This window comes from Tauraco erythrolophus, chromosome 2 (assembly GCF_009769465.1).
Source record: "Tauraco erythrolophus isolate bTauEry1 chromosome 2, bTauEry1.pri, whole genome shotgun sequence".
Classification (NCBI taxonomy): domain Eukaryota; kingdom Metazoa; phylum Chordata; class Aves; order Musophagiformes; family Musophagidae; genus Tauraco; species Tauraco erythrolophus.
In genome coordinates, this window is record NC_141466.1 from 91259791 (window position 1) to 91273777 (window position 13987).

At 35.9% G+C, this 13987-nt stretch overlaps 1 protein-coding gene across 3 annotated transcripts in view; it reads left to right on the top strand.

The window, feature by feature from the left end:
* Positions 1 to 13987, top strand: part of SDCCAG8 (SHH signaling and ciliogenesis regulator SDCCAG8) — a 117256-nt gene that overhangs the window by 64540 nt on the left and 38729 nt on the right. For 2 of the 3 annotated variants that reach the window (XM_086631591.1, XM_086631592.1), the window contains exons 13-15: positions 1431 to 1558; positions 3655 to 3763; positions 10380 to 10511. In XM_086631591.1, the coding sequence (XP_086487717.1) occupies positions 1431 to 1558; positions 3655 to 3763; positions 10380 to 10511 (369 nt within the window). Of the gene's footprint in view, positions 1 to 1430; positions 1559 to 3654; positions 3764 to 10379; positions 10512 to 11017; positions 11095 to 13987 lie in introns of those variants that run through there. The other variant, XM_086631593.1, reaches the window with a different exon arrangement.

Below are 13987 nucleotides of genomic sequence, written 5' to 3' on the forward strand. Positions count from 1 at the left end.
TTGTTTCCTTAACACCATAGTATTCTTGCTATCTAAGTGTATTCTCTGTGTCAAGTCATTCTCAGTCTTACCTCAGAAAAAACTGCCTGTGATTTCAAAGGGAGTTTTGCCTAAGGTAGGACTTGCAACATCAGGACCAGGAATTAGTGTAATGTGACCCACCATTTGTATTGCTTTGGGGTAAATTTGAGAGAGAAGATTTAACATTGTGTGTGTCATGCTGAGATATTGCAATATCTCGGATGGGTTATTAGGCACCAATCCAAAGGTTAAGTGCAGCAACCACATGAGACGTGGCTTTATCCTTACATGATCTATGCCTGTGTTCTGTTTCGTAGTCCCCTGAAATAATTATCCCTAGAATAAAACAACACCTTTGCAAGACTTTACTGAAACTTATCCCAAGCTATTAAATGTAGTTTCAGTAGAAAAGTGGGTGCATATAGGTCATCTGAAATCTAGAAATCAGTCCTTGTATGCGTTAACTTGCTGAAATTTTGAATCTGGATCCTAGTGTGCACCAAATAAATATTCACGACCTTTGGGAAAGTCTAGATGTGAATTTGCAGTTTAGGACCTTTTCTAATTTATATGCATATATCTTTTTGGGGTTTTATTTTCCATGCTGTTTTTGCTTGGCTTGCATTAAATAAAATGCTTCAATGGAGTGTGGTAGTCTAGCATTTGTTTTGCCTCAGGAGTAGATTGCCCCATCTTGCATATCTGGTCAAGTAAATTGCTCTGTTGCCTGCATACTTTGATAATAGTACTGGGCTTTAGACCTTCCTGTACACCCCCCCAGTGAGCAGAACCACAAGAGAGAGGGCCTCTGTGGTGCTAACAGTCTTTTCTATTGTAATGGATGCATTCATCTCCTATTTACATAAATTAATAGTTAAAACTTGTTTAGTTGCTTAAGAAAACTCATTAAGCTTTCAGAGTAGCTGTATTATGAGCACTGTGGCAATCGCTCCCATTGACTTATCTCCTGCTGGTTCACTGGGAACCAGTCCATCTCGGGGTCAGGTCCCTAAGCTTCATTGCAGAATTAAATAAATAGCATTTAAAAGAAAATGCCAATAATCCGTTCAATGCAAAGTGAATGTTGGGGAACTTCCTTATGAAAAAGAAGTCATGTTTAAAATACTTAAACATGAAATCGTATTTTTGTCTGAAAGGCTAATTTTTTCTCAGGAAATAGATCATATTTTTAATCTATTTTCTACTAGTCACTGGAGAACGTTTGACATTGTAAGAGAAAGGTCAGTTTCTATAACCTGAAGTGAGAGGGTAGTGTTTAATGTGAAAAGCTTGACCAGATTTTTTTTTTTTGTTATTGTTAATTCAATGTTCTGCTTTACCTTTTTAATTTATCATCTTCGGTATATGATTTTTATTTTTCTTTATTTCCTATTTGTTTTTTTTTATAGATTGGAGAAAGAGAGCATTCAGCAAAGCATTAGCAATGAAGCAAAGGCCCGAGCCCTTCAGGCCCAGCAAAGAGAGCAGGAGCTGACACAGAAGATGCAGCAAATGGAGACCCAGCATGAGAAAACTGGTAGGTGGTAGGGAAAGATTAGAGCCTGGGCACTCACTCACAATCCAGGCCCACGCCTTACTGTGAAATGACATCAGGAACACCTGTAACCTTTGGCTGGCCGAAGGGAGCAGATGCTAACTACACCGGAGATTCCGAATTACATATTAGTTAGCGTTTAAAAGAGAAAATGGAAAGTATTGCCCACTGTCTGTTGATTTCAGAGTGCTGCTCTCACATCTGTTGCACCATCTGGATTATGAGTTTATTTACCTGTGTTCAAGAAACGTAAAGCTGAGAGAGACCACAACAAAGTAGAAAAACAAAGGGCTTGTTTTTGGCTGGATTTTCAGGCACACATGTTATATAAAGAAAATAGCATCAGAAGCTCTGCGGGAAATGCTCTGAGCTTACAGTTAAAGTCTCCTGAATAGCATTGAACAGTTCACACAGTACAGACATTATAGCTACTCTAAAAGCTTAATGAGTTTGCTTCGGCATCCAAACTGGAGAAAAGCTTTAGCCATTAATCGGTTCTTAATTCACTGTCGCAGCTGGATGTAATTCACTGGCTCCAAATTGATATGTTCCTTTATTTAATCTTTGCAGCCTCAAACATTTTTAGCATTACCATGTACCCCCCACACACACCCTCAATCTAGAAGAAAGATGTTTAATCTCTTGCATACTTCAGGTTCTCATAATAGGAGACTTCATTGCATTGACTTAGCTGATCAATAACTTCTAACCTTTAACTGGGAAGTAAAATGAATTTTCAAAGAAAAAAAAGAAAGCTTTTTGTTATTGTGAAGTACTATGCCAACAACACTAATAAACATGCGTATTAGAAACAAAAAAAAGAAATTTTTAGAGAGGAATTCTCTAATCTCTGAGCATGGAAGGGAGGAGGAGCTTCATCTCTTATGGAGTACAGTATATTCATATGCTTAATAAAATACAATTTTTACCCACCAGTCCTGCAGTACCTTTAGAAAAATTATGTAGCCTGTATTAATCCTGAACAGTGTCCGATAATATCTGAGGTAACAGGAACATTTACATCTGCCATCTGATGTTCTGCCTTTTTTGCTGCATTATCACAGTACTAGAGGACCTTTCCATGTGTTCAGGGAATGCAAACAGCTACGTTATGGCTGCTGTCTACACAGCAGGAAAAGAAAAGAAGCTCTCAGAATCTACTGTAGCCAGCATATCTGCATATGACCAAGTGTAATTTTGCACAAGAGATGTGTAATTTACCCTCCTGGTGCATAAATTGTCCCAGTAAACAAAAATGAAACAACGTTAAGGCTGAATTCAGTTTTATGTATGTCTAGTAGGATTAGAAAAAGTTGAAAATGATAGTAATTTATTATGCATATAAAGAAACTCTTGTGTATTATGACCCTACACACATACAAGGAATTTAGGTAACAGTGGTCTCTCTTTCTCTGATTTTAAAAGCAGAAATCAAGAAACATCATTTTGCAGTGTCTTCCTTTTGAAAGAATAAAGTCACTTGATTTCTAGGTCACGAGTTTTGGTGCAGCCTAGGCTGATAGTAAGTGAAAATTAATTTATAAAATGGTTTCACTGCAACTGTGACTGGACAATAAGTCTACGTCTTATCATTCAAGAGAAAAAAATACATTAATCTCAGTAAGCGCAGGACACAGTAAATAGAAGAACTGCTTTTTTAAAGAGAATGAAATGAGTCTAGAGTGTGAGTGTTTGGGTTGCCAGCGTATCCTCTGCACCAGTTGAGCAAGCAAAAGGCTACTCAGGCATGGCTTCCCAATTTTATTCCTCCCATAAATGTCAATGAACTTCCAACTAAAAGTAAAACCACCAGATTAGGTATGTAGTCTTTATGGTGATTCTTTTCATACATAAAACCTGATTCAGTGGCAACATCACTTTAGATTAGCTTATTCTGACATAGAGCCTTTATTTGGTGAATGATGATTCATAATTCCATGTCCAAGTAGCTGAATTTTAATAACATTCCAAAACCAGAAGGATCTAGTGGAAAGAGATTAATAGTGTATGAAATTGTTTCTGAATTATCTATGAATTTATATATTTGTAAAATAAATTTCTAATTTTATAATTTTTAGTAAATGAATTGGATTCATTGCTGACCTCCCAGAATGCATTCATAGCAAAATTAAAGGAAGAATGTTGTATGTTGGCAAGGAAATTGGAACAAATGTCAGAAAAATACAGGTTAGTATATTTTTCTTATCCTATTCCTTTTATTGTTAGGACGTGCTTCCTTATTTTTCGTTTTTATTTTAATATTTATTATTCTTCATATATCTTGTCCCAGGTATTACACATCATCTGAGTGTAATATGTGCCACTTAAGAAACATGGATGGATTTTTATTCAGAGTAGTTCTAATTTTCCACTTTTCAGATTCTGTTTCTGGATATTACTTCAAATTTCTTAGTCAACTGCAATGTAAAAAACGCATACTATTTTCTTCCTGATGTTCATATTCTTAAAATGAAAAGTAGAAATTGTTAACAGAGCTACAATTTGAGTTTATCTGCAATTATATAAAAAATACTAAATATTTAAAGTTCTCAAAACTGTAATCTGTTGGTTTAATTGTTTACTCAAAGCTTCCTTCACAATACTACACACTGAATAATTATCTCTGAAATAATTGTCATCAAAATTTCTTGTCATTGAAGCCCTGATTCTGCTGCCACTTGTTATGTGGTGCTCTTGTTAAAATTAATAGCAGGTCTAAATTCAGGAATAGAACAAAACTTGGAAGCAGTAACTGGTTTAAGTAAATATAAAAGTATGAAGGTGTTTATTTAGAAGTTCTGTAGGACAGGACTATCTTTTTTTTAAACAAAAAGTAGGAATTTTGTATTTTTGTACAAAGTGTGAAAATAGTCTCTTTATTTAACCTTTCTGCACAGTTCATATTTGGAGTAGTAAATAGGGCTTAAGTGGTCTGTTGGCATTCTGCAACTTCTGTAAATTTCATGCAAAGTTAATTTGGTAATCAAAGGTAGGATTCATCTCACATGGCTTATGTGAAGTAAGGAAAACACTCAGCAAAGAGAAAATTGGTTTTCGAGATAGGGTTCTTCTGCCACTGGGTAGATTTAATACTCCTGTTGAGGTATCGTAACAGGGGCAACGTTCATTCAGAGAGAGAGCTCATTTGTCCCAGTATCCTGTTTCCAGGAATGGTCAAAGGTGATATAAGTAGATGACACAGAGGGGGAGAGAGAGAGAGAGAAAGAAAAAATTATGCTTCCCACAGGGACTGCCTCCACTGCCCATCCTACTTTTCACTGAATATAAAGTGTTGACTAGCTGTTAAGTGGCTGAAGTTGAGAGATTAATCTCATCTAGTGTTTGGGAAGAAATGAGAAACTTGAGAAAATGTAAGCAATCTTCCCTTGCAAATGTTGTGATGGGTACTTGAAAGAGAAGCAAAGAGAATTTTTCCTTCTGCAAAAGCAGAGCTCCTCTGCTAAAGTAATACAAAATCTAAATAGATTCAAATCATATTATTATTCCAGCAATAAAAATGCACACAGACTTTGTTGCTAGAGCTCACAGTCACAGACTAGTAACTGTAAAAGGATGAAGGAAAGACAGAAAACATACTGTGAAAACACATTATTCTTCGAAAATAAATACCAGAGATTGCCAAGTGTTTCTCCACCTAGCAGCATTAGCTGACTATGTCAAGAACCTGAAAAAGGAGCCCTCTTGGATCTCCAGAAAGTGGTATATTTTCCGAAAGAAATAGTATGGAAGAACGTTTGAAATCAGTTCTGAGAAGTGGCCCTAAAATAGCTTGAGCTTGCCTTCGCTGGAGTGGGAGCTGCTGCAGTCAGTAACAAGAGTGAAGAAATAGGTAAAGACAAAGAAAGCATGTGAAAATGAAAACAGAAAGGTGGAACTGCAGATGGTGGCAAATGGTAGACTAATAGATGGCTTCAAAAAGTTATGTGATTAGGAGATCAGATGCGCACAATTACTTTGGCAAAGTTTAACGTGTGATCAGTCTATGTCTTCCAGTAGCATCTTTCTGAAATACAATCTTCATGCTCCTTGTCACTGGATAGAGTGTAAAACCAGAATTCTGGGACAGAATGCTGTAGTTTTGTCTTCTGAAAAAAAGTAATTATTTTTGGAATGTTTTATAACTTAGCTCTAATACACATTAATAAAAGCAGATCATGAAGCAACAGTGTGCCCTATTTGCTTGGAAAAGATTTTTTCCATGGTTTTCATGTAGTGGCCTTATAAACTGAATTTTGGACCTGTATGTGTATTTTCTTACTAGACTTCTAGAATCTGTGTGCCTTAGTTTCCATGGAGTTAAGAAATAACTGTATACTAGAAAGTACCATTATTTAATTAGTGAAACACTCAAGCTTTTTTAATAACAGATGCAAGAGTAAGTTTCTATATATTTTTTTTTTAGGTTTTGATAGGAAGTAATGGGCCCATTTGTATAATAAGAGGCATTTCAAATTTATCTGTGACAACTATATATTTGCACAATCTAAGTTAGACCCTTCTGAATTGCAGGTATACTTTTATGTTGAATACAGGTTTTCTGAGAAATCTAAACTGAAGTTTTCTTGTTTGTATATAAGCTGGAACCATTTTTGTGAGCTAACCCCTACACAGGATTAGAAAAGCTTCAGAAAGACAATGTCAGACAAATTACAACCCCCTCAAGCTGTGCAGAAAGAATATAGTGTCTGTGAAGGCATGTTAAAAAATATAGTCCTTTGTTGATTTCTTCTCTGTTATTTTGTTCGGGTTTTTTCTCTGATTGTCACTGTCTGAGTTTCTAGGTTGTAGATTAATGCTTAACACTACCCACTGTGTATTTGTGATTTGCGTTTTGTAATTAAGGGGAACAATGGGAGTCCGTTGGGTCTCGTTATATATAATGGTTGGTTTAATTTGTTTCACTTCTATCTTGTTAATTGTAAATTGATCATTAAGATTTGAATTCTAATCTGTCACCAGGGTTGTGAGTATTGAAGCTAGAGCAATGATCCTGGTTTTAATCACTGATGATGAGAAACAAATTTTATAATTTTGGTACATATTGCAGTTCATATATTTTAACACTGTATTTTATGGTGTTATAAATATTGTTAAATGACTTTTAGTGTAGTTTTACTGTTTAGACTATAATGTATAAATTATATTACTGGTTTGGCAACAGTAGGCATCCAACTGTGTGAGTTTAATTGAAGTAAAGAACACACACCCGGCTGAACTATTTTTCTGCATGTTTGGTTGACTGCAGTCGTGCTCAATACCAGGAATGAAATGTTTGTTGAAGGTAGCCGTACGAAGATGTGAAACAGTCTGTCTGAAGCATCAGTCATTAAAATTATATGCAACAATACCGTGTCAGCAGAAAATATTTTAGAGCATGTATTTAATTGCTGTACAGGTAAACGATTGCTTTTAAGAGTAGGTAAAGGCAGTGCTTAAAAAGCGCTGCAATGCAAAAAGGTAGTTCAGAGTATAGGCTGCATTGCCACCTTAGTGTTCAAAATTCAACTTATTCTAAAAATACTCTAAGACTGACTTTGAACTGTGACTATTTAACATTTGCTGGTGCTTTGCCTCCAGTATTTCAATGTTTGAAAGAACCTGTTTGTTTGGTTTTTTTTCCAAGATTCTTCCAGCAAGGATGGTAGATAAAAACTTAAATTTGTTTTTACATAGAAATTGGGACTTTCTTGGTATTTGAATGAATCTGGAAGTATAGGGGTGTTGTTTTTGTTATTGTCCCTATCCTCTCCCCAGTCATCATCAATTATTTTTAATATAGTGACAGGTAAATGAGATTTGGCAAAATCTATTGCCTATCTACTTACAAGCAGGCATTTTATATTTTCACTTCCACATGATTGATGTTGTAGCTTTGCTCTGTGCAGTTTTGAAATAATATTGATTTCACACAGGTCTTTTGAGTCTATCAGATCTCAGAAGCAAACACAGATACATTAACATGACTGTATGACCTGTGGGGCCAGCCTGAGTCTGCAGAAGTGCAACTCCATGCAGAGTTCAGCTCACATGGAGACATTCCAAATGTCTGTGCGCTTCAGTTTCTTCGAAGTCCACCACGGCTTACTACTCGGTCTGCTGGACTCAGAGTAGCTCTTGTGGAGCAACATCAGCATGTCTGTGCTGCGTCCTTTTGTTGTCCTGAATCCATTAGACATAGTGCTTAGTGCATAGATTTTTCTAATTTACCTCTGTCCCTGGTGTTACACGTGGGGTATCTCTGAAGTTCAGGGCTGTGTACTTTGGCACCTTTCCCCCTCTCTCTCCTGCCCTTGCTGTGACAGATTGGAAGCAGAGTGATTCAGAAGCATTTAGGCAGACCCGGTCCTGCCACTGGCTGGGTGGAATTGCTACTGCTAGTATAAATGTGCTATCATGTTCAGTACAGTTGTTCAGAATTATTACAGTTGGACTGTGTGTTTTAACCCAACAATTTTGAAGTTATTTAAACAACACGTAGAATTAACTGTTCTGTCTTTGGAAACTGAGGTGGATGAGTGATATATTTAAAGATGCAGAGGGAATCTTTGTCAGGTGATGATGAAGACTCTTGGTGTGCAGTCTTGTATTGGGACCGGTGTTCTTTCTTTAATGCCGACACATGTGAACCTTTTAACATTGATCTTGGAAGGAACATTGCGTAAACAATATTTTTACTAGAATGAATTTTATTTTTTTTTGCTGACTTCAACTCTAATTGCGAAAGAGGTGTTTTAGGAGAAGAGAACACAAGTAATGTGGTTCAAAGCCTTAGGCTTTTAGAGCTGTATTTTAGAGATTAGAGATCATGCTACTTGTGTTTTCGAGGAATTCAGTACTTTCTTTTGTTTCATTAACTGTAATTTTCATTAGCAACTAAAAACCATTGGGTTTGGTTAATCTGAATCCCTTCATCTTTCCAGAAAGACTTCAGGCACCTTCAAATGTGCTGGAGATTAATAAGTTTCTTTAAAACTTTGAGATTTTTATTACCTCGAAAGTTACTTCTGCTGTTTCCACAAATGAGACAGCCACATATAATACAGAAAAAGAAGCAGAATCCTCCAGTTGTGAAACCCTACAAACATGATAATTTAGAGTATTCCCACATGGTGAATGCTGTTGTTGCATTTTGCTGGCAAAAAAGGAATGCAGTCTTGGGTTTAGTCCCTGTTACCACTTGATTGGGCTTTGTTACATCAGGTCTCTGTCGAGCTGCTCTGCAGTGGACCTTTGCTTTTACCCACCGATTGTCTTTTTTACAATATCGTTACCAGGTACAGACTGCATTCATACTGTGTGATAACAATTGGTCCAACTGGCAATGCTTTGTTAATGCTGACATTTAAGTTACTAGTATTTCTGTTAAATGATCAGTGTGAAAATTCTACTTCATTACCTTCTTATAACATCCTGCCCACTGTAACGCACCTATCCAGGAAACTCTTTGCATTTAAGTTTGATGTAGAAAAACATCAAAAAAATTCTGATGTATTTGTCAGTGATGTTTCTTAATAGAGCTGTAACTCCCTATCTAAATTCAATTACAAAGAGTCTTCTTCCAAAGTCTCCCTTGCTAAGTTCTTTTAGATTCACAGACGATATCATGTATTGTTCTCTATTTAAACATGAAAAGATTATGTTGTCATTTCCAGATTTGACTTGTCAGTGTAACAACATGTTTTTGAGGGAGGAGTATTTCTTCCCCCCTGCACTTTGTTGTATTTTTCAGAATGTCAGTTGTTGTTGCATTCTGTAACAGCCAGGAAGGTAAAGTATCTTTCTACTGTAACTGCAGCATATTTAAGTTTATGATTTAAAGATATCTCTGAAGCTTTTTAACCTCAAGATCTGGAGTGGCAGATGCCATAAAACAAATTTGCTTGCTTTTGATTTTTACTTTCTGATGGTATAGCAGATTCTGACATGTTCTCATTAACCTTTTCCAAAGAGTTAAACTGAACAAGTGCATAATGTATATTTTATCACAATTTAATCTGAGATCTTTTCCTGATATTAAGAAACAGCTCATGCCTGTTTCTCCATGGGCTGATGGTTAGAGATGTAGCAAGTAGCAGTCCCAGGTCATTCATGGATCTGGTGTCTCTGCTCACTTGTGAAGAATAAGAATTGCTAGAAGTGACTGATTTTCTTAAAGGCTGTGCCGAGTTTTATGTGGATTAGGCTGTGCCTGTTTGATTTGTCCCTTGTTTCTTAAGGTTTTATTCATTTTCCTTTTAATGTGTGTGTTTGGGTTTTTTTTAATCTGTGTAATGGTATTTTCGGCATATTAGGTTAATAAAGTTTCTAAAACAGTACCACTGCTTGAGAGTTCAACCTGTACAGTGTAGTAAAGATTGAACAAGTTTTTAGTAGCCATTTTTTAAATTAGATGTTAGCTTTTACTAATAAAGAACTTGAAATACATTTTCAAAATGCTGGCAAAATTCTTGCTTAACAAGTATGAATTTACATTTATTGATCTTATTTAACGTCAACGCATAATGCCAAATGACATGTCTGTTTAAATTAGGCTGAAATTAGCATAGCCAACCTATGACTGAGTGATTGCCATTGGCATATTTACCAGATACCCTTCAGCATCATGTTCTTTTGTCTTAAGATTATTTGAAACAGTGTCTTGTTTCTGTAAGTTCTAGTAATAGCCTGTTTATGCATTACATATACATGTATGAAATTTTATAAATGCTGAAGCCACATATTGATGGCACGCTGCAGGATGAAATCTGACAACATCCATCATCACTGTGTTTTACTTCTGTAGATCTGAAGTCAACCAGCTTAGTCAGGAAAAAGAGTATCTTCATGGCAGATTGGAGAAGATGCAGAAACGGAATGATGAATTGGACCAACAATGTATCCAGCATGGGAGAATGCATGAGAGGATGAAATCGAGGTAGGAGGTCCTATTAATCTGTCAGTATGTGGTATGCTCTGCTGTACCTGTTGTGTTGTGTAAACATAAAAATGACACTAGGTTGTTTGAAAGTAATAATCTTTCCTTATGAAAATGACCACCCCTTCCCCCTTCCCAAACATTCTGTCAAGTTTTTTTTTTATAACATCTTTTGCTTGTGCCATTTTGGATAAATAAAAGGAAGGCTTGAACAACATAGTCTTCCAAAGAATTTAAGCCTAGTACATATGTGTGTGGGCTGCTTCGGCTGTTCTCTGCTCTAACTTGGATGAATTGTCTTATCATATTAAAAAAAAAAAAAAAAAGTTGGGTGGAGGGAGATGAAGGTGAGAGGAGGTTATTCATAGAGTACAGATGTGGCTTCCATAATGCCATGTAATAGGTGTATTTTGGGGGTTTACCATCTTACCTTTCTCTGTAATATTTAACTTGTATAAACAGACAAATCTTACTGAAGATTTTAGTAACCAGAGAACTATTAACAGCTTCCAGGCACCACTAGCCTTTTTAGAGAAGCAGTGAGAAGCAGTGACTTCCTCAGAGCTGGGAGCAGCTACAGCAAGACTACTATGGAATGTTTCCTCCAATACCAATTGACTGTTCTGGTCAGAGTGTTCAGACTGATGATACCTTGTGCTGCAATTTGGATTAGATGTCCTTTAAAGATCACTGTGGAGACTTCTTTTTGGTATCAGAAAGTTCATCTATGCTTTCTTCTTCTGTTTTCCACTCCACTTCAGTGTAGCAGGTGCTGGAAAGAGCTTAGGCATAGTTGATGAGGTAGAGGATGGTAGTGAGATGGCTGAGAGACCAACACAATCAGCCAGGCTACCCCTTGTCAGTAGTGAAAGACAAAATGCAGTTTAACTTCATTTAGACTAGATGGTGCTGGCTGGGAAAAATTCTATTTCCTTTTTTTGACCACTGATCACCTGATAAGAACAGAACTTGCATGTATTGAAGCAGCCGGTCTTGTATGTTCTTTTTCTTTTTTTTTCTCAACTGTTGATTTTTTTTTTTTGTCTGCCATCCCTTCATTCTCTCTCTGTACGCATCAACTTGTTTCTTGCAAGCTCTCCATGCATTCTTTTCAGTTGTCCAAACCCTCTTCATTCCTCTTCCTTTTCAGATTTCTGTCTGTACTTCATCCTGTTGTTCTGTAACCCAGTATTGTCATCATCTTTTATAGCTCAGAGAACAAAGAAAGAAAGAAAAATGCTACAACTGTGTCGCTAATCTATTTGGCCTCATAATCTTTCCATTTATCTGACATTCCTTTAGGTTTCTTTACTTGTGATGGATTTTTAGAATATGGGGGAAATGCACTGAGGCATTAGAGTTACTTTCAGGAAAAAAAATATTTTTTTTTATTGTTTTTTCGCCTTCCTACCTGTTCTTTCGTAGAATTATTAGAATCTAATTGAATGTAAGACTGCTTTGCAAGTTTTTAGGACAACCTTTCCTCTGTCAGAACCAAATAAATCTACTGGAAAATGTTGCTCATTCTCTGCTGCAGCAGCAATGATTATACTCTAAAAGAGACTGAAAGTATTAATCCAGAACAGAGAAGTGGTTTGAAAGCAGAGTGGTCATGCTGCAGGCAGTGCCTTACCTTCTGCTGCTGTTTTGCTCACAACAAGGAGAGAAAACAGGACAATGATAGCATTTGTCTTATTTAATATTTTAGAATATATAAATGCACAGAGATTGTCAGATATTTGAATCACGAACAGTATACTTTACCACCGTTTTAAGAGGAGACTCTTTTAATATATTTTTAATGATGAACTTGCATTATATTCATTTGAAATCCAAGTAATAAGTGTCAAGGCTGATAAAATAAACTGCTTTAAAAATTCAGTGCAATCTAATTTTAGTTTCCATGTGAAAACTGTAATACATTTTGAGTATCAGTTCGCAAATGCTATAAATTGGCTATGAAGTCTTTCAATCTAGGTGAAGAAAAGCGGAAAGTGTAATTACTACAACAAATAATTCTCCCTGTTTCTTATATTTATGTTGAAGGACTTCCACCAAGTAAAAATAGTGATTTCTCTCTTCTGATTTTGAAAATAGAGATCTGACTATGCTATTCAGTAAAGTCAGAAGAACAAAGAAGAATAATGTGTTTTGCCTCAGATTTTCATCCATCACTCAGCAAATAATCACAGCAAAATAATGTTAAGGATGATTACTTTGTAACACAATATGTTTCCCCTTTGTACGCAGCTACAAATAGCACTGGTCTTTTTGCAACACAATCCTGCGAAGTGAGTTCCTACCTAATTTTCTAGCTGTTGTTTTTCTGGCTCTCTTTAGAAAGTATTTTGTATCAAAATGACTTTGACTTTATTTGGGACATAACATTTGCATTTGAATAATAAGGAACTGTGGTATTTGTTTTAAGAAGAAATCTCTGTCCTTACTTGTGTTCTCCTAGGAGAATATGACAGGGCCCAGTAGAACTGTTTTGTGGAAGGAGCAAGATGTAATTGATCAGTCGGAATTTCTTTTGGAGAAACAATATTTTGGCAATTATGATAGTTACATTCCTGAAAGTGAACAAGATAACTCTTTCTCTGCCATTCCTATCTTTCTGTCTGAATATGTGCTGCAAATGAATATAGTCCAAAATTATATAAGCAGGTTTTAAAGAAAGAGATTACTTTAAATTGCAATCATCAAAGATTATTTTGAATCAGCCTTTTCAATGTAATGCAGATATCTGTTCCTTTCAGTATGGTTTTGCTCAGTGAAATACAGCATTGAAAGGAGCAGATGCTGATCTTAAATGATAGTTGGTTCATGCTGTTGGGGCAAACTTGAATTGAAAGATGTACAGTTTGCAGGACTAGGGTGACACATTAAGACTGCAGCGGAGCTTATGAAGAGATGTTCTTTGAATTTTGTTAATCTAGCAACCCTGTAGATCTTTGGTTTACGTTCATGTATGATTTATCTTCTTTAACGTTAGTTTGTTCTTTTTTTAATAGTTTTTGCACCTAGGTACTTTTCATTTTAGTGAATTATTTAGCCAAGTAGATTATCTCAAAAGTATTAGTTAATGTGACATAGGGCCACTGATGTGTCAGTAGAAGTGAGCTGGTCGGTGTGTGTGACTTTATGGATCTGAATCTTGGAGAAATTAATTCTTGTCTGTTACGTGGCAAAGAGCACACTGGTAAATTTTCAACCTGAAAGCGAATTTTGTTATTAAATTCTTCAATTTCCCATCCTGTAGTATGCGTTCATAGTAGAAATTAACAGATAGCAGAGAGTAAGGAACTTCTTATAAGGCAGCTATAAAGATAAAAAACTAACCAAGAATAAAAAGGATATGTAGCAAAAATAAAAGGTTAAACTACTTATTTTTCTTCTGTCCTCCACTCCACAAAAAAAATAAATAGATTCCAGAGGAAAGGTAATCCATAATCAAATGAACTGGGTAACTATGC